Source organism: Musca autumnalis, unplaced genomic scaffold, assembly GCF_047663935.1.
Source record: "Musca autumnalis isolate F117 unplaced genomic scaffold, ASM4766393v1 scaffold_4, whole genome shotgun sequence".
In the NCBI taxonomy this organism is placed as follows: Eukaryota; Metazoa; Arthropoda; class Insecta; order Diptera; family Muscidae; genus Musca; species Musca autumnalis.
In genome coordinates this window covers 24,141,288-24,165,108 of record NW_027411977.1, presented here as the reverse complement: position 1 = coordinate 24,165,108, position 23,821 = coordinate 24,141,288, and the positions used below count along the sequence as shown (strand labels likewise).

The following is a 23,821-nucleotide window of genomic DNA, read 5'->3' as shown; positions in this document are numbered from 1 at the left end:
GATAAGTTCACTTTAAGACCTGCTATGGAGTAAAACCCCCCTATGGCACCATATTCAGTGGTTGGAGATCGGCTTCCATAATGGTCAATGTCGAGCCATTCCTTTAAGTATTTCCTCCGCAAAACTTCTGCTCTTTAATCTAAACAACATTTTTGTCGGTTCATACGTCCAAAATTTTTAAAACCCTCTTAATACATACGGTTTTTGGGAAAAAATTGTTTCAATATACACGGGCTGAGGAAGGTGTATCTCCGACTGATACTTTTTTTACTTGTTTATTTTTTAAAAGGTGATTGTTATTAGGTTAGGCCACAGGAATAATTTCATTAAACTGAAAAATTTGTTGAAGTAGTCGGGATGGGTCGGGATTGGCGTTTTGGTAAAGACAAATCTGGATCGATGTGTTGCTTTCGTTTACTGTTCCATGTGATTATTGTTTAGCAATGTGAATGGTTCCACTAATAGCGAGCGTATATTCTGGAGTTTGTTGAGTATCTTCTATTATATTTGAATCTTTATCATTACCGTTTAAGTACGCAATTAAAAATGAAGATGATGATTCATTCAAATCATTTAATTCCTTCTGAACTCCTTGTAAATACATAATTAAAACAGAATTTCATAAAAGTTCAAATACTACTCAATTCTACTGCTGATGTTCATTTGTCTGGGGATAGGAAAATATTTCCAAAAAACGAGTTGTTTTTCGAACCACCATACCCCATGACGGTGGTATTGTGCATGTGCATATATAGTGCGCTATTAGTGTCTCCCTTCTTTGCTAGAGATGAATGACGTTGTCTGACGATGCATTTTTGTGTGGATTACTTTTTGATTTTTCAAATTTCTACTAGTCACTTCACGCTCTGTTTTTTTTTTGCTCTTTTTCTGTTGTGCCTACATTCAACATGTTTTTGTTGTTGTTTTTCTTTTTTTTCATTCAATTGATTGGCTTTTAGCCAAATTTTAATATTTTCATTTTTTTTTTTTTTTTTGGTTCATAGTAAGTGAGTGTAGCAATACTTTCTTCCTGTTCATAATAGCATCTCATGTCCTACACTTATTACTTATTGAATATATAATGCAACGAGGGCAAAGACGACGACAAGAGCAACGACGATTATGAAGACAGACGATGAGAAGATGCCACTGCTAGGAGACTTGCACTGCCTTGGTTGCCGTCATCATCACTGCACATTTGCAAGAATTTATTGTTTGCAACAAAATATTTTTTTTTTTTCATTTTATTTTTTCCTACTGATTCTCTTGTATTGCGCTAGTATTTGGCCTGAAAATGCCATGAATAAAGCCGGCGGTAAACAACTACAAGAAAGCAACAACAAATGTAAATATGTCCTCTTCTGTCGATTAATTGTAAATATAATCGATATAGAATATGAATGTTGTTGTTGTTGTGTATGGATGGATATACGCAAATGAATTTGGTTGGCGTTGTTGTAAAATGACATCTGCCCGCCGCCCATACGTGGTTTTAAGTTTAATACCAAAAAAATGTTCCCTCTCATTTTTTGTTGGTTTATTACATGTCGATGAATAATACAAAAACAAATTGTTGTATTTTTCCTTCTTCTTTTTTCTTTGGGACATTCTAAATGAAATTATTAAATTATTAGACAAACAACGCTTCATTTCAATTATTGACTTATTTTCGGAAAATTTTCATAATGATGCATCATAACCCGCAAGGCATGCATGATTTTTTTAAATATTATTGAAAATTTTAAAAATTTTTAATTTGTTCAAATGGGATAAACGAGTGAATTGAACGTTATTGCTTTAAGTAAATTGTTCCAGATATTTTCAAGGAATTTTGTTATACCCGCCACCTCGCCGGATATTCTAGAATATAAAGTATATACAGCAGGGCCCTCGTAATTAGGAACATACTTGTCATTAAATAAATAAATATCAGGTATGTTTCATTTTAAATCGGCCATATTACCATTTCAGACAACATAATGTTTTGCTGACTACACCTTTTTGAAATTACAAATAAAATGATTCGAATTACATATGGAATAATTCAAATTTCAAATAAAATAATTCGAATTACAAATGGAATATTTCGAATAATAAATGGAATAATTCGAATTACAAATGAAATAATTCGAATTGGAATAAATCGAATTACAAATGAAATAATTCGAATTGGAATAAATCGAATTACAAATGAAATGCTACGAATTGCAAATAAAATTCTCGAATTACAATTAAAATAATTCGAATTACATCTGAATAAGGTGTACACTAGGGTTATGACTTTTTTACAACCTCATATTCCTGTATCATATTGGGATGAACATTTACATAAGATTACATAAAATCTTAATTTTAACGTGATTGGATAAAAAAACCTCACGCACAAAATCATTTGAAAATTTTTATTTATGCATTTTTGACAGTCACTATAAGTAGATATTAAAAAAATATATAAAAATGGAAATAATAACTAAAATAAATATACTAACATAACAAGGATCATAAAACACAAAAGAAAGTTAAATATTCACATTGTCATTGGAGAGGATGAATCTCAGTGGGAGGTTGTCCTTGTTGCGGCAGGAGTTGTATACGTCTTGCATATCATTGATCGCACGCTCACAACACTGGTTGCTTCGGGCAATGTTGATTGGAGATTCATCTTTTTTCCAATGAGTACTCAAGCATTTGAGAGCTTTTGGTGAATCATTCAGAGCTGCAGATAGTTCTGCGAATAATCGACTACTGAACCAATGATCAGCCCATGAGTAAGAAATGAATAAACAGATTTTTCGCAACCTGCTCCGTGTTTCAGGCATTAGTATAAAAGCAAGTAGAGCTAGAATGGCACGAGAGTTCCAGCGTGCATTGCAAATGTTTGGGATCTGCTTAAAATCTACAAAAGGAATCTCACTCTTCTCAGTAAAATGGCGGAAAACACGAGTAAGGTGGAAGAGAAACTTCATGTCGTCTCTCCAGCCACCTGCTTCCTTAATCAAAGTTGTACCATTACTGAAGGCTGCTTTCAATTGAGCATAGTTTTTCATTAAATCCTTCACAAAAAAGTATTCGATGTTTGGTGATGTTGTAGACGCATGGAGTTCATCGTCCATGACAACCCGAAGAACTCGATCCAGCACATGGTACTGGCAACTGATGAACTTGGGTGCGGTGTAACCTTTCGCTTCAAACATTTGCTGCAGTCAAACTACAACGCCTGTCTTTTTGCCGGTATTCACGCTTGTTGTATCAGCAACAATCATCACAATTGAGCCCCAGAGGTTGAACTCCTCTAGCACATTCTGGAGACCTTCTGCGATTGTTTTAGCTTTTCCATCTTTCAATTTGAGCGCAGTCAATCTAATTTCTTTAAATTCGTTCTTGAGGACCACTGCCTGAAATTCATAGCTCTCAAGGTGTTTGCCGTCAAAATGCATGCTCCACTTATCCAGATATAGGGTGTTTACCAAGTGGTTCTTCAACCGAGCAGCTTCCTTGTAGACAGCCCTGTGAATTCCTGACTGACATGGGGTTGGGATTTCAATGCCTTCAGCGGAAATGTACTGGAACATCGTAGCTGCTTTATTGGACGAAATCTTTGAACTTGTAACAAGGCGTCTTGCAATGCCTGTTTGGTTATGCGTCCTTTTGCTCGTTGATGCTACATTTTCATCCTCCCAGGGACTATCTGTACTACTGTCGTAAAAATCCGAGCCACTTTCTGAACAATCAGGTATCGCTGAACTGGTAAATGTGGGCGCACTCGCTTCTATTGTCTTCTTTCGCTTGGACGGTGAATGGTATTGACACCAGCAGGTTTTCCGCTTGAATAACCAACGCGGCCTTTGCTCTCAATTTGCATTTTGTAGAGTTTTTCGTCTTCTTTGCACATCCACTCTCCCTTTACATTAGTGATGTCAAACAGTTCCATCATTGGATCAAAGTTTTGTTTTCTTCTGCAGCTCTCGTAGTATTTCAGAAGAGTTCTTAGTTTTGCCTGAATGGCTTGGTCGGATATATGCGTGAAGTTCAATACTTTACTCCATAGAACCTTAAGCTATTCCTACAGCAATTAGAGCGATCCTCTCTGTACGACATTTGATGGGACCAGTGTATCTTCAGGGGCATGCGACTTCTTTCACTCAGTGCTGTTTCCACAATTGCCACTATGCCTTTTCTTAATGGCGCTTGAAACTTGACTAGGTTCTTTGTTCTTCTCCGTGTTGGAAGCACTCTTCTTGAATGACATGTTATAATTCACTTTTCACTTCACTTTCACCTTTTATATTTGTTCTTTTCGGGGTTTCGACACTTGTTGAATGACACAAAACGATCAATGAACGCCTATTTATACAAGAATTTTTCAATATTTTTTCTGACAGGTACTTATAAATGGGCTTATTTATGGTGACATTATACCTGATTCAGCACGTGTGCGTTGTAAAATTTTAAAAAAATTCCAAAAAATAAGGCTAATAAATGTGGTTTCTGCAGTCAACGGAAAAACACACATCAATAAAAATGCAAATTCTTTTCTTCATACATTGAATGTAAAGGAGTAACTCCCATAAATGAACCAGTAGAGCAATTAGTCATAAATTTATGAGAGTTTATTATCTCCATACCGCAATCATAAAAATGAGTTATCCTTTTTTCACTAATTTGCAAATTGTGGGAATCATAAAAAATCGTCAACATTTTTTCCAGAGAGATACATTCGATTCAACATGTGATACCTTCACTTATTTGTAAATAAAAACGTGAGATGTTCATCGATTTTTATGATCAATGGCTCATTTTGTTCACAGGTTATGTGGCTTTTCGTGGGAGTAATACAAATTTTAAATTTTTTCCGTTTTGGGTTTATAAAACTAACAAACAAGAAACAAGTAAGAAAAGCGTTAAGTTCGGTCGGGCCGAACTTTTTATACCCTCCACCACAAATTTCAGCCATTTCGGTGGATTAATGTGGCCCAACCTTCAAAATACCGAAATTCGGAATTTACCGTTCTATGGGGGCTATATGATGGCGTGGACCTATACCTACAAATTTCTGGGGAAAGTTTTATACGCCTAAAGAAGACTAAATACCAAATTTCAGCCATCTCGGTGTGATAATAAGTCTAAAACGTTCAAAATATCGAAAATCGGGAGATATTGTATTATGGGGGATATATCAACACGTGGACCTATATAAACATTTTATGGTAGAAATGTTTCTTAGCCTCTGGAAACACAAAATACAAAGTTACAACCGATTCTTTGGTCAAATGGGTCTTATACATTCAAAATATATTAAAATGACGCGTACTTTATAAGGGGCCTTATGTGGGGCCTATACCAAAACGTGGACCTATATAACCCAACTTTGGTAGGAATGTTTTCTGGCCTCTGAAGACACAAAATACCAAATTACAACCAATTCTGTGTTCAAATGGGACTAATACATTCAAAATATATTAAAATGACGCGTACTTTTTATGTGGGGCCTTATATGGGGGCTATGCCAAAACGTGGACCTATATAACCCAACTTTGGTAGGAATATTTGTTGGCCTCTGGAGACACAAAGTACCAAATAACAACCAATTCGGTGGTAAAATGGGACAAATGTCTTACAAATTCCTTAAAACGACGACGCGTCACGCGTCATTTTGTATGGGGGCTATACGAAAGCGTGGACCTACATAGCCCGCTTTCAATACCAAAAGTCCTACGTAAATATAACATATTTTCCCAAAATTTCATCAACCTACGTCAATCCCGTCGGACGCTAGAGTGATTTCCATAGACGGACAGACGGACGGACATGGCTATATCGATGTAGAATTGCACGCTGATCAAGAATATATATACTTTGTGGGGTCTACAATGATTATTTCGAGTAGTTACAAACGTAGTGACAAACTTAATATACCCCCATCCTATGGTGGAGGGTATAAAAAATTTAAAATTTGTCACAAAAATATAATTTCAACGTGGGTTGTGCGTGACCTTTTTTAATAATTAAGTGGAATGAACTTTACCATTGGCATTAATAGGCAAAAGTTCATTCATTCCTGCTACAGGAAATAATTTTTGAGAAAAAAGGTCAAAAAGTCATAACCCTAGTGCACAGTTTCTGCTTGTATGTTGTCAGCCGAGTCACCCTAACCGTAAAAAACCATCCAAGACGTCATTCCATCGGATGTCAACCGACTATCAATCGCGAACTCTTTGAATGAACACCGTACATCAACTGACGGTCTTCGAAGCCATAAATGGCTACAGATGCAACAAAGTAATAAAGCAATATCCTTCAGCAATTTCGGATAATGAGCGGCTTCTTCCAAGACAGACACGTTCCATATTGGCACAACCTAGGTTCGGTTTTCAGTTGTATTCTTATTTCCTACAGAGAACGCATTGTTCCCGGTACTCTAAACAGATGACCATTCTGTTATCAAAGCCCTCACAACACCATAAGCGAAGACACAAATCACTCTAGCGAAGACACAAAGCGCTCTGTTAACGCATTTGCTAACAGTGCGATAGCAGAGCAATGTTAATGTTAACAGAGCTATTCAAAAATGGGTTTCTTTGTAAAAATATCTTATTTAGGGTCTTTAAGGAAAATTCTGCCTGGACAACATGGGTACCATTGGAAAGCTTATCGAGGTAGCTATCCCCTGCGCTAATAAAATCTTTAAAAACACTGCCCGATGTCGCAATATTATCTGTTTTTGGGATAAACACTGCATTAAGTATAATTATTTTTACCACAGATCCTTTAAGGAAAATTCTGCCGGCACAACATGGGTACCATTGGAAAGCTTATCGAGATAGCTATCCCCTGCCTCGTTATTTACTGTTTTTGGGATAAACCCTGCAATAAGGATAATTATTTTGACCACAGATCCTTTAAGGAAATGTCTGCCGGGACAACATTAGTACCATTAGAAAGCTTATCGAGATAGCTATCCCTTGTGCTAATAAAATCTTTAAAAATATCCCAAAAACAGTAAATATCACGATATCGGGCAATATTATTTACTACTCGATAAGATATCTCGATAAGCTTTCCAATGGTACCCATGTTGTGTTCTTCTTCTTGAGAAAATTACCCGAAAAATGTAAAAAACCACTTCGACAACTCCCGAACCGAATACGGCGTTGTTCCACCCTTTGCATATCGCAATATTTCTTCCTCCACAAAAGTTCGAAAATATTCGTTCATAAACGGAGCAACCGATTTGGTCCAAAGTTAGATCTCGAAGTATTTTTTTCCAAAGTTTGTCCTATTGGTCCACTCTTTAGGGTGCCAACCACTCAAATCTTCAATGTTTTGTTTAAGTGTGGTGAGGGGTCTGTCTGAGGATCCTTTGGAAATTTTTACCGAAGGTACTCCTAGCCGTCCTGTTTACAGCGATATTACGTTTTTTTGTGGACAAATCCTTGTTTCCTGAAATAATGGTCCAAAAACTATAAATTATATGCTGACCTAATGAAATGTCGGGAGGAATGACGACTCCAAAAAAAAAAAAAAAAAAAAAAACGATGGACCTAAAGGAATGGACCGACATACCATTCCTTTAGGTACCACCACCGCAAAACTCTTCAATACTAATCCATATCTTTGTCAGCAGTTCATACCCCAAAATTTCTGAACAGCCCCTAGATACACGCTTTTTTTAAAAAGTGGTTCAATTTGCACAGGCTGAGGGTATATCTCAATGGTCACAAGGATTTTAAGGCAGGGAGGTTTTTTTGCAGCATGTGGGCATTTTGAGCGGTCATATTTTTTCTCTTGCTGCTGGTGATGTAACTTATGTTGTAAGTTCATCCACCGTCGTGAATTTGGAAGAAGGGTATTTTGTTACACAGGAAGTAGTCTTGTTCTTTACCCTGCCACCTCTCATTCGTACAACGGTATGTAATAATATCGGCTTTTGTACTTTTTAAGTATATACGCAAGTGTGTAAACTGCCTTTCTCAACCAAGAGTCCATACATTCCAGGCGAAGATATACAGCTTGTGGACCTTAAAATGTTTGCGATGATGGTTAGTTTTTCTTGCAAGTCGATACAATTCCAGTTTTTATCGTTTTTATTATTATTCTTCAATGCGTGTTAAAAGTAGTTTCTATGGCGAAAGTCGTGGTTTTTGTCACGTTTAAGACGATCAGGGTCGTAACTTGGCATCTTTAATCCATCAAATCGTCGTTCGGGTACAATGCTGTAATTTGCGTGGCGCTTATTAATACTTGTGATTCAAGTGCTAAATGTTTTGTATCCTAGAAATAAAACTTGTATTTTTACCTATACGTATTCATGGCCCTGAATGCATCAACTTCTAGCTAACAGCTGCACTAAGAAATATGTATCTTAATTTTATATTCCTTTTTATAACATCGAATGTTTAATAATTTCCTTTCTTCACTTTTTCTTCATATTTACAGAGTATTCGGATTATAACGATATGGTCCAATTTGACCAGGATAAATCGACACAATGTGCCGTTTATGATCAAACACCAGATTCAGAGCAAAAAAAGATCAATATTGTTGTACGTCCTGCCCACACAGTTGCAAAAGTAATTAGCGATATTAAAACACAATATCGGTACGAAAATTTTGAACTAGTCCTACAACCCATATCGGGTAATGATTTGGTAATTTACAACATCTCCATATCCACAACTTTTGTTCAAAAATAACAATCTCTCTTTTTTAAGGTTTATTTAAATGACCGTAAAACGGAATTAATCTACGAAGTGAATGGTTTTGAACCCTATGAAAAAAACACTCTAATACTCATACCCACAGGCGAATGGCATGGTGATACAACGGTACGCTATGAACTTGGAAAACTCACAAAAAAGCCATTGACAAATGGTATTGCCACTACAAAAAAGGACAAATCACCAACAAAAACTGTGGTGAAACAAGAACCAATAGCATCAACAGCAGCAGCACCGCCAATACCTACAGAAGAAGAACCATCTGTAGACACAGTTGATTTTGCCAGAGATACAACTGAATTCACAAGATCAAGCGAAATTTCTTCACACATTGAAGAACAACCAAATTATACAATTGCCAAACAAAAAACTTTAGAATCAGAAGCAAGTACTACAAAATTACCCGATTTCGAAACAACAACAGAAGCGAAATTTTTAAGAGAGGAAATTATTTTAACTGCTGCTTCCTCTACATCAGATCAAGAAACAACGTCTAATGAAAATCAAACCTTGAATGATTCTCTAACCAACGGAATATCAGAAGAAGTGATAAGGTTTAGTAACACCACCATTACAACATCCACCATACAAGAATCATCGGAAGAAAGTTTTACAGCTATAGAAAAGAGAACCACAACTATCGAAATGTCTACAGAAGCAACAGCACCAGTTGTTGCTGTAACAGGGGAGCTAACAGAAAAAGTTACCCCAAAAGTCCTCAAAAAGACCTCACCGGCAAAAATTAAAAAAACAACAGAAACAGGAGAAGATGGTGTCACTGTGGTAGTGGTTAAGAAGAAAACAACGAAAGTTAAAAAATCAGAAGAAACAAATGGTGATGGCACAACGACAACTACAACAACAACTGTTAAAAAGAAGTCACCATCAAAGTCGAAGGCAGCGTTAGCCGAAGCTGGAGCAGCAACAGGAACGACCGTTGTCAAAAAGATAGTTAAAGTCAAGAAAACCTCACCGGCAAAAACAGCTAAAGCCAATGCGGAACCTGTGTCTGAATCAACAACAACAACGACGACGACAACGTCTTCTTCAACACCTACCACTGACGAATCACCAATAGTTGATTCAACAACAATACCAATACCGCCTCCTCCACCACCACCGCCACCAGCCACACCATTATCACCAGCCCCGGCACCGGTTAAAACAAAAACAGTTATTAAGAAGAAGATTGTGAAGAAAGTTAACGCCATTGAACGTAAAACTAATGCCGAACAAGATGATACGGTCAGTACAACAGACACGAAAGATTTATGCGAAAAACCACCCACACCATCAGGGGAAAGCATTAATGGTGTGGATGATCTAAATCAACATGATGCCGGACTGTCACCACCCTCATCTATGACCACAGTAACAAATGCCACAAATTCGGATTCATTGAATTTGAGTCCCATGTCTGAACCAGACCCCTTATCGGATGATGATTTAGCTTTAGGTGCCTCGGCCAGTCCCACAGAAACCGATCCAATGCAATGTAGTGGAGATTTGTCCCTCGATGCCACAGCGGTACCCACATCAAATTATAAAATAAACTTTACCAATGACAATTCGGGCGTAGCATTCAGGTTAAGACCACCAATCGATGCAATTGCAGCCATTGCACCACCCACCAACAATGGCTATGTTGGTTTGGTAAATCAAGCCATGACCTGTTATTTGAATTCGCTATTGCAAGCTTTGTACATGACACCGGAATTTCGCAATGCCTTATATCGTTGGGAGTTTGATAACGACAATGAGTCCAGTAATATTCCCTATCAGTTGCAAAAACTGTTTTTAAATTTACAAGTAAGTATTGGAGTAAAATATGGAGGGAGAGAATACATCTGATTCTTAATTTTATATTTCTTCCAGACATCGAAAAAGTCTGCCGTTGAAACCACCGATTTAACCCGTAGTTTTGGTTGGAATTCTTCGGAAGCCTGGCAACAACATGATATCCAAGAATTGTGTCGTGTCATGTTCGATGCCTTGGAACATCGTTTCAAAAATACCAAACAAGCCAATCTCATCTCAAATTTGTACGAAGGCAAAATGATCGATTATGTCAAGTGTTTGGAATGCAACATAGAGAAATCACGTGCAGACACATTCTTAGATATACCACTGCCCGTGAAGCCATTTGGTAGTCAAGTAGCTTATGGTAGCATAGAAGAGGCCTTAAATGCTTTTGTCCAACCCGAAACATTGGATGGCAACAATCAATATTTCTGTGAAAAATGTAATAAGAAGTGTGATGCGCACAAAGGATTGAAATTTAAAAATTTCCCATATATTTTGACATTGCATTTGAAACGTTTCGATTTTGACTATACCACCATGAATCGCATTAAGTTAAATGACAAGTAAGTGTAATCGAATAGAGTTTGGATGAGGTAATAATGTAACCTTAAAAACTTTCCTTTCTCTTTGCAGAGTTACTTTCCCACAAATATTAAATCTCAATAGCTTTATTGAATCGGTTGAAGCACCGACATCGTCATCAGAAACCACACCCAATTCAAATGGTGTCGATGATTGCAGCACAACAGACAGTGGTTCTGCCATGGATATGGAAGATAATTGGAGCAGCGGTGTTGTTACCACAGCCAGTTCTATAACACAAAATGAAACCGATATCAATGAAGACGATCTTGATGATGGCATTGATATGCACTCCAATACGGAGAACAATAGAAATCGTGTCAACAGCGATCAAAATATTAAACAGCATTTGGGTCCATTTACCTATGAATTATTTGCTATAATGATTCATTCCGGAAGTGCCTCGGGTGGCCATTATTATGCCTATATTAAGGAATTTGACAATAATGAGTGGTTTTGTTTCAATGATCAAACAGTATCGCCGGTAAGTAATGAGGAAATATTTTTTATAGAAAATTAATTGTTGAAGAGCACTCTACTCTTAGAAGGCACTTTTATCACATATGTATATAAAGGTCTCCTCCGTCTTTTACATATGAAACCGATTGGTCTCCTATAAAATTACCAATTGACTTCCTATAAGATGACAAATTAGTCTCCTACAACAAGACCACAAGGTTTCTTATAATGAGGCTACTTAGACCCTTGATCTCCTTTAAGAAAACCACTTGGTCTGCTTTAAACATACAACTTCCTCCAATTTAAGAAGACCACTTTGTCTTTTTTATAAATGCCACTTGGTCTACTTTAAGAAAACCACTTGGTCTTCTATAAAAAGGGCACTTGCTCTACTTTAAGAAGACCACTTCATCTCCACTAAAAAAGTCAGATTGGTCTTGTTTACAAAGACCACCTGATCTCCTACATGAAGACCAACTGTCCTTTTTAACTAGTCTCTCTTATGATTACCACTTGGTCTCCTATTAGAAGACAGATTGATCTCTCCTGACTAGTCAGCCTTTTCTATGAGAACTAGTTGAACAGAGTCCAATTGGCCTGGTATAAGAAAACTTCTTGATTTCCTCTATGGAAGGCACTTTTATCACATATATAAAGGTCTCTATTTCTCCTCTATGATGACATTTGTCCTCCCTCCTTTTACATAAGAATTGGTCTACTATAAAATTACCAATTGGTTTCCTATAAGATGACAAATTAGTCTCCTACAACAAGACCACAAGTTTTCTTATAATGAGGCTACTTAGATCCTTGATCTCCTTTTAGAAAACCACTTGGTCTGCTTTAAACATACAACTCCCTCCAATTTAAGAAGACCATTTGTTTTATTTTAAAAATGCCACTTGTTCTACTTCTATAAAAAGGGCACTTGCTTTACTTTAAGAAGACCACTTCATATCCAATAAAAAAGTCAAATTAGTCTCCTTTATGAAGACCACCTGATCTCCTACATGAAGACTTCTAACTAGCCTCTCTCATGATTACCACTTGGTCTCCTATTAGAAGACAAGTTGGTATCTCCTAAGAAGACAAATCGTTCTCTCCAGCCTCTTCTATGAGAACCAATTTGTCTGACCAATTGTTGATTTCCTCTATGGAGACCAGTCTTCCTAAGAGAACACCTCCTTTTCGTCGATAAAAAAATACCACTTGTCTTTCCTTATCAAAAATATAATTTACAACTTTCATCTTCTCCACTCTTCCAGATCACCCAAGAAGATATACAAAAATCATTTGGCGGTGGCATTGGCAAAGCCTATTATTCCAGTCTATATAGCTCAAGTACGAATGCTTACATGTTAATGTATCGACAAGTCGATGGGAAACGTAACGAAAAATCCATGAAGTCAGACGAATTCCCAGAACATATTAAAAAGCATCTGGAAAAACTGAAAGAAGAAGAAGAGAATCGTGTTACCCGCGGAAGTTATCGTCATCGTCCCATTGCGGATCTTGCATTAAATGAACAAATAAAACCCCGCGTCTACTTCTATAATCCGCAATTGAAAAAATTGAAAATGACCCGCGTTTATGCTTCACAAAATCTCGACTTGAATGCTGTTCTCGAGTCGGCCTACAGCATGTTATCGGTACAAGATTTTGCACCGAAATCACATTGTCGCCTTGTCGGTTATGATCCGCCAGCAGAGAAAATTGTACGTTCCTTTGAGAATGATAAGAATTTATCGTTGACAGAGATACGGGCCAACAGTGAAGATCCTGTTGAATTCCTCTTGGAATATCGTACCGGTGATCAAGAGTTTGAGATTTACGAGCCGGGTGGCACAACATGGTATGTGTTTGTGGTGAAATTGAATACCATGGAAATGGATGGTCCCTTCTTTGTGTACTCGAACACATTTGAGAATAATGACACCTTACGTCATTCAATAGCGGTGCGTTTAAATCTCAAAGAAGAAGAAATTATGGTGGCCACCACTCAGCGCTATAAGAAGGCATTTGTTAGCTGTGACACTGCACCCTCGAAGGAGGCCCAACAACGTTTGGAGGAATTGGCCCGTTCGCAATTCAAAGATGTTACTTACATGTATGTGAATGTACCGAATACAGATCCCTCAAATTTGGAAATTGTTGGCATACCTTCGTGTGAGTTGGCCTCAGAGGAAAGTCCATCCAATGATCCCTCCCAACAACAGCAAACCAACCCGTCCAATGGTTTATCCAATGGTTTCCATCATGAATGCAATTCCGAGGATAGCAGTTTAAGTGATGGCGATCGTACCCTAGTCGAAAATCTACATCAACGCAGTAGTAGTAGCGGTGGTGGTGTGGCGGCTTCTTCCTCAGCTGCTGGTCTTGGTGGTGGCGATAGTCAAATATCCAGTACTAGTCACTCTCCCCAATTGTCAAGTCCCGAAGATGAGACCAACAATCAAGAGTCATTCAATCGCATTAGCAGCTACTACAATGCCTATTTGCATGGTGGTGACAATTGTGATACAGATGTTGTTGCACCCGTGCAGCAACCACCACGATTTTTCCATGCCATTAAATTGGATGTCTTGGACACAGTTACCGTTTCCACAAAACATCAATATTCCGATGCAACAGATGGTGCTGATGAAACGGCCCGTAAACCCGTTGTTGCCTATAAGATTCTGGTGGATTCTCACATGAAACTAAGCAAGTTCAAAGAACACTTGTCACATCTAATAAAAGTTCCAGAAAATTACTTTGAAATCAATCGAAAACATGACAAGAGTTTGAAAAGTCTTATGAATCAATCGCTGGTGTATTTCAGCGAGGGTGAAACATTGTCGGTGGAATTGGGCAAAGAACTTCAAGAAGGTGAACATAGAGCCAAAATCTATTTTATGCGTTTATCGGACATGAACAATGATACCGCAAGACTGCCATGTGTATGTGAATGGATATACACAGATTCAACGACAGTGCCGGCAGCGAAGGCGGCATTAATTAACAAATTGCAACGCATTGATCCGGTGAAATATAAAACATTAAATATGGACAACTGTCGACTATGGCTGAAGGGTGGCCGTAGTCCCATAAGCATATTTTCCGACAATGATGTGCTCGGCTGTGAAATAAGATCATCTTCGGCCATGGAAGTAAGTCCACAGCGAGAGATGAGATTAATTTACATTTAATATTTGCATTGTTAATTATTTTCAGTTCTTTGTACAAGAATGTGAAGATGGCGTTAAACCACAAGTCTCCGATACAAGTCTAACAATATTTGTACGACATTGGCATCCGGATACCCTGAAATTGGATAAATTCCAAGAAATTACTTTAGATAGTAAGTCCAACAAATTGCAGTGTTAGCTAAATTTTCCATTTAAACAATTACTTTTTATTACTTTTTGCAGAGGACAGTGAAATACGTAGTGCTTTATCCAAACTCTCAAGTATACCTGCAGATAATATTGCTTATACAAAGGTAGGTTTTTGTGCCTTAATTTTACATTTTTTTCTCACTGTTATTTTCTTTTTTTTTTGCTGCAACTGGTTCTCAGAAGTGGCTTATTCTTCTCATACATACATATATATTTTTCCATACAAAAATGTTGTGGGTTGTAGCCGGATTCTATTTCATATCGCGAGTTTCGTAGCAGAGTCAAACCTATGTTTAACCACTAGCTGAAGACAGTCTTTATGGACGAACTGAAGGCTGTCTTTATAGACAAGCCGAAGGTTGCCTTTATTGACGAGCCGAAAGCGGTCTTTATAAACGAGCCAAATACTGTCTTTATAGACAAGCTGAAGGCTGTCTTTTTTGACGAGCTAAAGGTTGTCTTTATTGACGAGCTGAAGGTTGTCTTCATAGACAACCAAAGGCTGTCTTTATAAACGAACAAAGGCTGTCTTTATAGGCGAGCCGAAGGTTGTCTGTGTAGACGAGGACTGTTTTTATAAAAGTGCAGAAGGCTGTCTTCATAGAGGAGCCGAAGGCTGTCTTTATAGACAGTCTGAAGGCTGTCTTTATAGAGTATCCGAATGCTGTCTTTATAGACAAGCTGAAGGCTGTCTTTATAGAGTAGCCGAAGCTTGTTGCTACATACGTGCCGAAGACTGTCTTTATTGACGAGCTGAAGGTTGTCTTCATAGACAACCCAATGCTGTCTTTATAGACGAACAAAGACTGTCTTTATAGGCGAGCCGAAGGTTGTCTGTGTAGACGAAGATTGTATTTATAGAAGTGCCGAAGGCTGTCTTTACAGACGAGGCGAAGGCCGTATTTACAGACGAGCCGATGGCTGTCTTTTCAGACGAGCCGAAGGCTGTCTTTACAGAGGAGCCGAAGGCTGTCTTTTCAGACGAGCCGAAGGCTGTCTTTACAGACGAGCCGAAGGCTGTCTTTACAGACGAGCCGAAGCCTGTCTTTACAGACGAGCCGAAGCCTGTCTTTTCAGACGAGCCGAAGGCTGTCTTTACAGACGAGCCGAAGGCTGTCTTTATAGACAAGCTGAAGGCTGTCTTTATAGAGTAGCCGATGCTTATTGCTACATACGTGCCGAAGACTGTCTTTATTGACGAGCTGAAGGTTGTCTTCATAGACAACCCAATGCTGTCTTTATAGACGAACAAAGACTGTCTTTATAGGCGAGCCGAAGGTTGTCTGTGTAGACGAAGATTGTATTTATAGAAGTGCCGAAGGCCGTCTTTACAGACGAGCCCAAGGCTGTATTAACGGAAGAGTCGAAGGCTGTCTTTATAGACAAGCTGAAGGCTGTCTTTATAGAGTAGGCGAAGCTTGTTGCTACATACGTGCCGAATACTGTCTTTATTGACGAGCAGAAGGTTGTCGTCATAGGCAACCTAAGGCTGTCTTTATAGACTAACAAAGGTTGTCTTTATAGGCTAGCCGAAGGCTGTCTTTATGTACGACCTGAAGGCTTTTTTTTATACACGAGGCGAAGACTGTCTTTATAGCCTACCCAAGACAGTCTTTATAGACGAACTAAGGATGTCTTTATAGGCGAGCCGAAGGCTGTCTTTATTGACTGTTTTACTGTTTTTATAAAAGTGCAGAAGGCTGTCTTCATAGACGAGCCGAAGGCTGTCTTTATAGACAGTCTGAAGGCTGTCTTTATAGAGTATCCGAATGCTGTCTTTATAGACAAGCTGAAGGCTGTCTTTATAGAGTAGCCGAAGCTTGTTGCTACATACGTGCCGAAGACTGTCTTTATTGACGAGCTGAAGGTTGTCTTCATAGACAACCCAATGCTGTCTTTATAGACGAACAAAGACTGTCTTTATAGGCGAGCCGAAGGTTGTCTGTGTAGACGAAGATTGTATTTATAGAAGTGCCGAAGGCTGTCTTTACAGACGAGGCGAAGGCCGTATTTACAGACGAGCCGATGGCTGTCTTTTCAGACGAGCCGAAGGCTGTCTTTACAGACGAGCCGAAGGCTGTCTTTACAGACGAGCCGAAGCCTGTCTTTACAGACGAGCCGAAGCCTGTCTTTTCAGACGAGCCGAAGGCTGTCTTTATAGACAAGCTGAAGGCTGTCTTTATAGAGTAGCCGATGCTTGTTGCTACATACGTGCCGAAGACTGTCTTTATTGACGAGCTGAAGGTTGTCTTCATAGACAACCCAATGCTGTCTTTATAGACGAACAAAGACTGTCTTTATAGGCGAGCCGAAGGTTGTCTGTGTAGACGAAGATTGTATTTATAGAAGTGCCGAAGGCTGTCTTTACAGACGAGGCGAAGGCCGTATTTACAGACGAGCCGATGGCCGTATTTACAGACGAGCCGATGGCTGTCTTTTCAGACGAGCCGAAGGCTGTCTTTACAGAGGAGCCGAAGGCTGTCTTTTCAGACGAGCCGAAGGCTGTCTTTACAGACGAGCCGAAGGCTGTCTTTACAGACGAGCCGAAGCCTGTCTTTTCAGACGAGCCGAAGGCTGTCTTTACAGACGAGCCGAAGGCTGTCTTTATAGACAAGCTGAAGGCTGTCTTTATAGAGTAGCCGATGCTTGTTGCTACATACGTGCCGAAGACTGTCTTTATTGACGAGCTGAAGGTTGTCTTCATAGACAACCCAATGCTGTCTTTATAGACGAACAAAGACTGTCTTTATAGGCGAGCCGAAGGTTGTCTGTGTAGACGAAGATTGTATTTATAGAAGTGCCGAAGGCTGTCTTTACAGACGAGCCCAAGGCTGTATTAACGGAAGAGTCGAAGGCTGTCTTTATAGACAAGCTGAAGGCTGTCTTTATAGAGTAGGCGAAGCTTGTTGCTACATACGTGCCGAATACTGTCTTTATTGACGAGCAGAAGGTTGTCGTCATAGGCAACCCAAGGCTGTCTTTATAGACTAACAAAGGTTGTCTTTATAGGCTAGCCGAAGGCTGTCTTTATGTACGACCTGAAGGCTTTTTTTATACACGAGGCGAAGACTGTCTTTATAGCCTACCCAAGACAGTCTTTATAGACGAACTAAGGATGTCTTTATAGGCGAGCCGAAGGCTGTCTTTATTGACGAGCTGAAGGTTGTCTTCACAGACAACCCAAGGCTGTCTTTATAGACTAACAAAGGCTGTCCTTATAGGCGAGCCGAAGGCTGTCTTTATATACGACCTGAAGGCTGTCTTTATACACGAGGCGAAGACTGTCTTTATAGCCTACCAAAGACAGTCTTTATAGACGAACTAAGGATGTCTTTATAGGCGAGCCGAAGGCTGTCTTTATTGACGAGCTGAAGGTTGTCTTCATAGACAACCCAAGGCTGTCTTTATAGACTAACAAAGGCTGTCCTTATAGGCGAGCCGAAGGCTGTCTTTATATACGACCTGAAGGCTGTCTTTATACACGAGCCGAAGACTGTCTTTATAGGCTACCCAAGACAGTCTTTATAGACGAACTAAGGATGTCTTTATAGGCGAGCCGAAGGCTGTCTTTATTGACGAGCTGAAGGTTGTCTTCATAGACAACCCAATGCTGTCTTTATAGACGAACAAAGACTGTCTTTATAGGCGAGCCGAAGGCAGTCTTTATAGAGTAGACGAAGGTTGTTGTTACATACGTGCCGAAGGCTGTCTATATTGACGAGCAGAAGGTTGTCTTCATAGACAACCCAAGGCTGTCTTTATAGGCGAGCCGAAGGCTGTCTTTATATACGACCTGAAGGCTGTCTTTATATACAACCTGAAGGCTGTCTTTATACACGAGCCGAAGACTGTCTTTATAGCCTACCCAAGACAGTCTTTATAGACGAACTAAGGATGACTTTATAGGCGAGCCGAAGGCTGTCTTTATTGACGAGCTGAAGGTTGTCTTCATAGACAACCCAAGGCTGTCTTTATAGACTAACAAAGGCTGTCCTTATAGGCGAGCCGAAGACTGTCTTTATATACGAGCCGAAGGCTGTTTTTATTGACGAGCCGAAGACTATTTTTATTGACATATCGAAGGTTGTCTTTATAAACGAGACACACTGAGGGCTTTGAGCAAACTAACATGCGGCCTAGATACCGTCGCTGATGTCATAATGGTGCCCTACTAGTACATCTATCTCATGGCTTAACGTTCTGGTTAATGTACTCGTAGATTGAATCAGGCACAAAAGGAACACACGATTGCGCTTTATACTGCAACAACAACAGCAATCAGATCTTTATTATTTGGTGATAAGCTGGACCCCCATACTTTTGATTATTTTTTTTATACCCTCAGCATTTATGCTAACGACTTTCATACGGGCAAAATGTGCCTCATCGAAATAATGGTTTTAGACCCCAAGTATGTTTGGACGAAATGTGTTTCAGACAATTTGGAGTTGATTTAGCCATGTCCGTCCGTCTGTCTGGCTGGTGCGCACGATAACTCTCGAACGGAGCAACCGATTCGGTTCAAAATTTGGCTTTCGTAATATTTTGCCCAAACTTAGTTTAAGTTCGAAGATGGGTCTACTCCTTCCGGTACCTCCCCCACAAAAGTTCGAAAATGTTCGGAAAATTTGTGCGCACGATAACTCTTGAAGGGAGTAACCGATTTGGCCCACACTTTGTACATTGTGAAAGTTCTACCAGACTTAGATGAAGTTTAAATATGTACTCAATCGGTCCACTCCTTTGGGTACCTCTCACACAAAATTTCGGAAAAGTTCAGTTTAGGACCTGCTCTCGAATCGCTTTGATTTTTGTTGTAGCAACTTGTATTCGCTGTCCCCCATACGACGGTACAAGTTTCATAAGGGGCAAGTCCATACTTCCTGAGAAAATAGTCTGTAAGGTGCAAAAAAATCCCTATGACACCGTGTGTATTGGTTGGAACGGATCTGCCAATTCGGTCCAAAATTTGGCCTTCGTAATATTTTGTCTAAACATAGTTTAAGTTCGAAGATAAACCATGTCGGTCCACTCCTTCAGGTACCTCCCTCACAAAATTCAAAAATCTTCGGAAAAAATATACGCACGATAACTCTTGAAGGGAGTGACTGATGTAATCCATACTCTGCACATCCTAATATATCTACCAGATATAGATCAGGTTCGAATATGGACTATATTTGTGCACTCCTTTGGGTACCTCCCACACAAAATTTCGGATAAGTTCACTTAAAGACCTGCTCTCGAATCACTTTGATTTTTGTTGAAGCGATTTGCATTCGCTACTTCCATTACGACGGTAAAAGTTTTTTCAGGAGCAGGTCCATATTTCTTGGGAAAACATTTAAGGTGTAAAAAGCCCGATGTCACCATATGTGGCTCTCGAACTCTTCTACCGATTTGGTGCAACATTTGGTCTTCGTCATATTTTATTCAAACTTAGTTTCATGGGCAATACCGGTCCCCAACTTCCCTTCCGGTACTTCTCCCCAATATTTAAAAAATTTCACTAAAATGTTAGGACGATATCACTTGAATGGTGCAACCAATTTGGTCCAAACTTTGGATATCCTAATATTTTGTCAAAATTTAGTTTAACTTCTAAAATGGCCCATATCGGTCCTCCCTAAGGGTACCTCCCCACAAAAGTTTAACATTTGTGTTAATTCCTAATCCACATTCCTGTCGACAAGTTCAAATGTTGTAAAAGGGCCACACAATTCTGAAGAGACGCTAAATAAATTCTATGTGTCCGTAGATGAAAGTTTCAATTAACATTGGCTGAAGGTATACCTGTGTCGGCAAAGCCGGCTGACACTTTTTTACTTGTTTTGTTGAAGTTTCAATCTCATTTCATTGTTTTTAAGGGGTTCATCGGCTGGATAAGCCAATTTGATAATGTATGGGCCGGTTTAGTCTGGAATGTTACCCCAATGGCTTAAACTTCATCATTACTTTCTATTACAGACAGTAATGTTTTTCAGTTTTGTGCCAGACTATGAAAATTTTCATGAAAATGTTTTGAGCTTATGGGTAAGAAGGGAGAAAGGTAGCTAGCTCCTTCACCCTCGCTCTCTCCTAAAAGCTAAAATATTTTCATGTGTTATTTTCAGTGTCTGGCACAAGAGAAAGCGAACTGACAGTGTTGCAAAATTTTACTGATTTTTTTTTTTTCAAAACGACAATATTGACCAACATAACAAAAATATATTTTTTTCTTTCTCCCTACAGGTGAATGGACATTTTCCATATACAAATGTATCACTGCTCACTATTAACAGTGCAATGAGCTGGTTTGCCATACCGGCTACCCTAGAAAATTATCCACTATCCAGTACGGTTAGTGGTAATTTATATTTCTTCAAGTAAGTTACCTACCACTATACGCTTATTTCTTCGCAATTTCATCTCATTTGTTTTAAACTTAATTTTATTTTAGGGATACTACTGTTGAACCCAAGGAACTAACACCCGAAGAACGCAGGGAAATGAATAACAAGGAAAAAATACGTTTAGATAATTTGGGATGTGTTTCATCGTCAACGTCACGCTATTCTCGTCGTACGGAACGTGCTTTAAAAATTTATTTGGATAGTCCTACAACAACTGCTTCTCCTCCCGTTGATGCTAATAGTTCAATGGCCGATGATATTTAGATGTGTTTTTGTTTTCTTGGGCAAAAAAGCCGATTGGAGTATAAGCTAGAGGGACATGTAGAGGGTATATAAGGGTGGACAACAACGTTTTGATCGTTAAATGTGCTACTACTACTACTACTACTTTTGGGCTACATTCGCTTTACTCATTGACCCAACAATCGGTCGGCCAGTCATCAACCCAACAGCCAATTCTAGTTAACGTCTGATGTGAGATTATCAAATGCAACAACAACATTATGTTAAAATCAAGTGTTACTTATTACGTTACTTTTATATTAAAAACACACAACAAGCCCTTAAAAACTATTGAAACAAAACAAATTATTCTTTATATAGGACGAAATTCAGCAGCAGAGTAAAGAGGGCACAAAATAACAAATTGAACGGAAGCCAGTTAAAATAGTATCTCCAGCTCCTTTTCCCCGCTCTCTTATCTAAGAAAAGCAAGGGTATTTTCTTTTTTTGTAGTCAGTTTTCATTCAATTCTATTTAATCAAAACAAATAATTAAACGAACCATGTTTTCTTAGGTCAAATTATAAAAAGAACAAAAAAAAAACAAGTATCAAATTATATACATAAATAATGAAAGAAATGCAATTGGTTTTCTTCTTTTTATTTTTGTTTGTCTTTGCCTTGTAAAATCTCATTATTTATTCATTTAGTGCCTCCTGTTTTATATAGAAATCACACATACATACATTAACAATAACAACAACAACAACAAAATGCTACACATTATTGCTCACACAAAAAATTCTTATTTTTTCTTTCTTCTTTCTATAATATCATTAATGAGACTGTTTAAATAAGTAAACAAAAAACTGTAATAAAATATCGAAACGAAAAAAAAGAACTAAGATGTTATTCTTTTGTTAATTACTGCTGCATAACAAACTAAACCTTAATGCTTTTCTATAACGTGTAGAGAGCATCTAATTCACAGCGCTTAAGTTAAAGGAAATAAGATTTTTCACTCGTATGGAAAGGTAATCACAAGGAAAATTAATAAAGGAACTGTTTACTCGATTTAGTTGTGTCCTAAATAAGGGTCTTTAATGCGGGAAGATTGGGGCACTTAAGAACAAACTGTAACCTCCGAGAAGTTGGATCTTCCACTGAAGAAGAGATAGGCCGGAGACGGAAGGTAAGAGCAAATGCTAGTTTTTTCGTAATATTTACATATATTTTTTGCATACAAATGAACTGTTTTGTAGGATCTAGGGGGGGAGCTGCCCCTTCCTAGCTATTCCTGGCTACGCCCATGATGCATTAGCGACTGTATAAGGATGGAAAACTGATGGCTAGTCTTAACGCGACCTCTTAAGCTGGATACACATTGTTAGTTTTGAATGACAACTTTGCTCAAATAATCGGTTGCTTGCTAGTGTGGCCGTTCATTTTTAAGATTCATCAGGCAACCACTTAATATTTTTATTTTTTTCGTATTTGACATTATTTTCATTGTTTTGAAAACAAAACTTGTATTTCAAACATTTTTAGTTAAACAGAAGTTTTTATTTGCCAGAAAATTGTGGTAAAAGTACGTTGACTGTCAGTTTTGAATGATGGTGTGTACTCCCCTTTAGTAATATTCCTGTTCACGTCAAGAAGGCTGTTTTTTTGCGGAAAAGGGAGTCATACGTAACTCTCCTTAAGCACCCCCTATTGTGAAGAAGAGCGTAGAAATTATATTGTGTATTGATTACAGGTCTCTCAATAAAATCATAGTAGGAGACTATTACCTTGTTTCGCTAATAGAGTAATTGGAGGGAAAATCATGGTTCACAATAATGGATCTGAAATCGGGGTTTTACCAGGTTAGGATAGAGGAGAAAGAATTCGGTAAAATATACATCATTTGGGGTCTCTTTCTGCAGTTGCAACTTAAGGGAGAAAGTAAAAAAATTCACGGCGAATAACCGTTCATGATAACCCCCATAGAGTATTTGGTGTACAAAGTATCCAAGCAGGACATCGAAACATGAGAAGGGCATTAATATCAAATCAAGCAGTACCCAAAAACGAAAAAATTACCAAAATGCATGCATTGCTAGGACTATCTTCATACTTTTGGAAATTCGTAAAATGGTTCTCCCTGACAGCAGCGAGACCGTTATATGAGTAAACAAAGGACAGGTCCTAAGTATACTATTACGAAGAATTGGGGGAAAAAAGGGTTTGAGACGCTTAAGAAACATTTGGCATCTAGTCCAATATTAACG

General features: G+C 38.5%; 1 protein-coding gene across 19 annotated transcripts in view; it reads left to right on the top strand.

Annotated features, from left to right (window-relative positions):
* Usp47 (ubiquitin specific protease 47) overlaps nucleotides 1-22,449 on the top strand; it is a 44,882-nt gene extending 22,433 nt beyond the window's left edge. For 15 of the 19 annotated variants that reach the window (XM_073986194.1, XM_073986197.1, XM_073986199.1 and 12 more), the window contains 9 exons: nucleotides 8,437-8,648; nucleotides 8,712-10,526; nucleotides 10,593-11,083; nucleotides 11,154-11,586; nucleotides 12,827-14,710; nucleotides 14,775-14,901; nucleotides 14,972-15,042; nucleotides 21,170-21,303; nucleotides 21,378-22,449. In XM_073986194.1, the coding sequence (XP_073842295.1) occupies nucleotides 8,437-8,648; nucleotides 8,712-10,526; nucleotides 10,593-11,083; nucleotides 11,154-11,586; nucleotides 12,827-14,710; nucleotides 14,775-14,901; nucleotides 14,972-15,042; nucleotides 21,170-21,303; nucleotides 21,378-21,594 (5,384 nt within the window). In that variant the 3' untranslated portion in view covers nucleotides 21,595-22,449. Of the gene's footprint in view, nucleotides 1-8,334; nucleotides 8,649-8,711; nucleotides 10,527-10,592; nucleotides 11,084-11,153; nucleotides 11,587-12,826; nucleotides 14,711-14,774; nucleotides 14,902-14,971; nucleotides 15,043-21,169; nucleotides 21,304-21,377 lie in introns of all 19 variants that reach the window. The other 4 variants (XM_073986208.1, XM_073986213.1, XM_073986212.1 and 1 more) reach the window with 2 other exon arrangements.
* The last annotated feature ends 1,372 nt before the right edge of the window (nucleotides 22,450-23,821 follow it).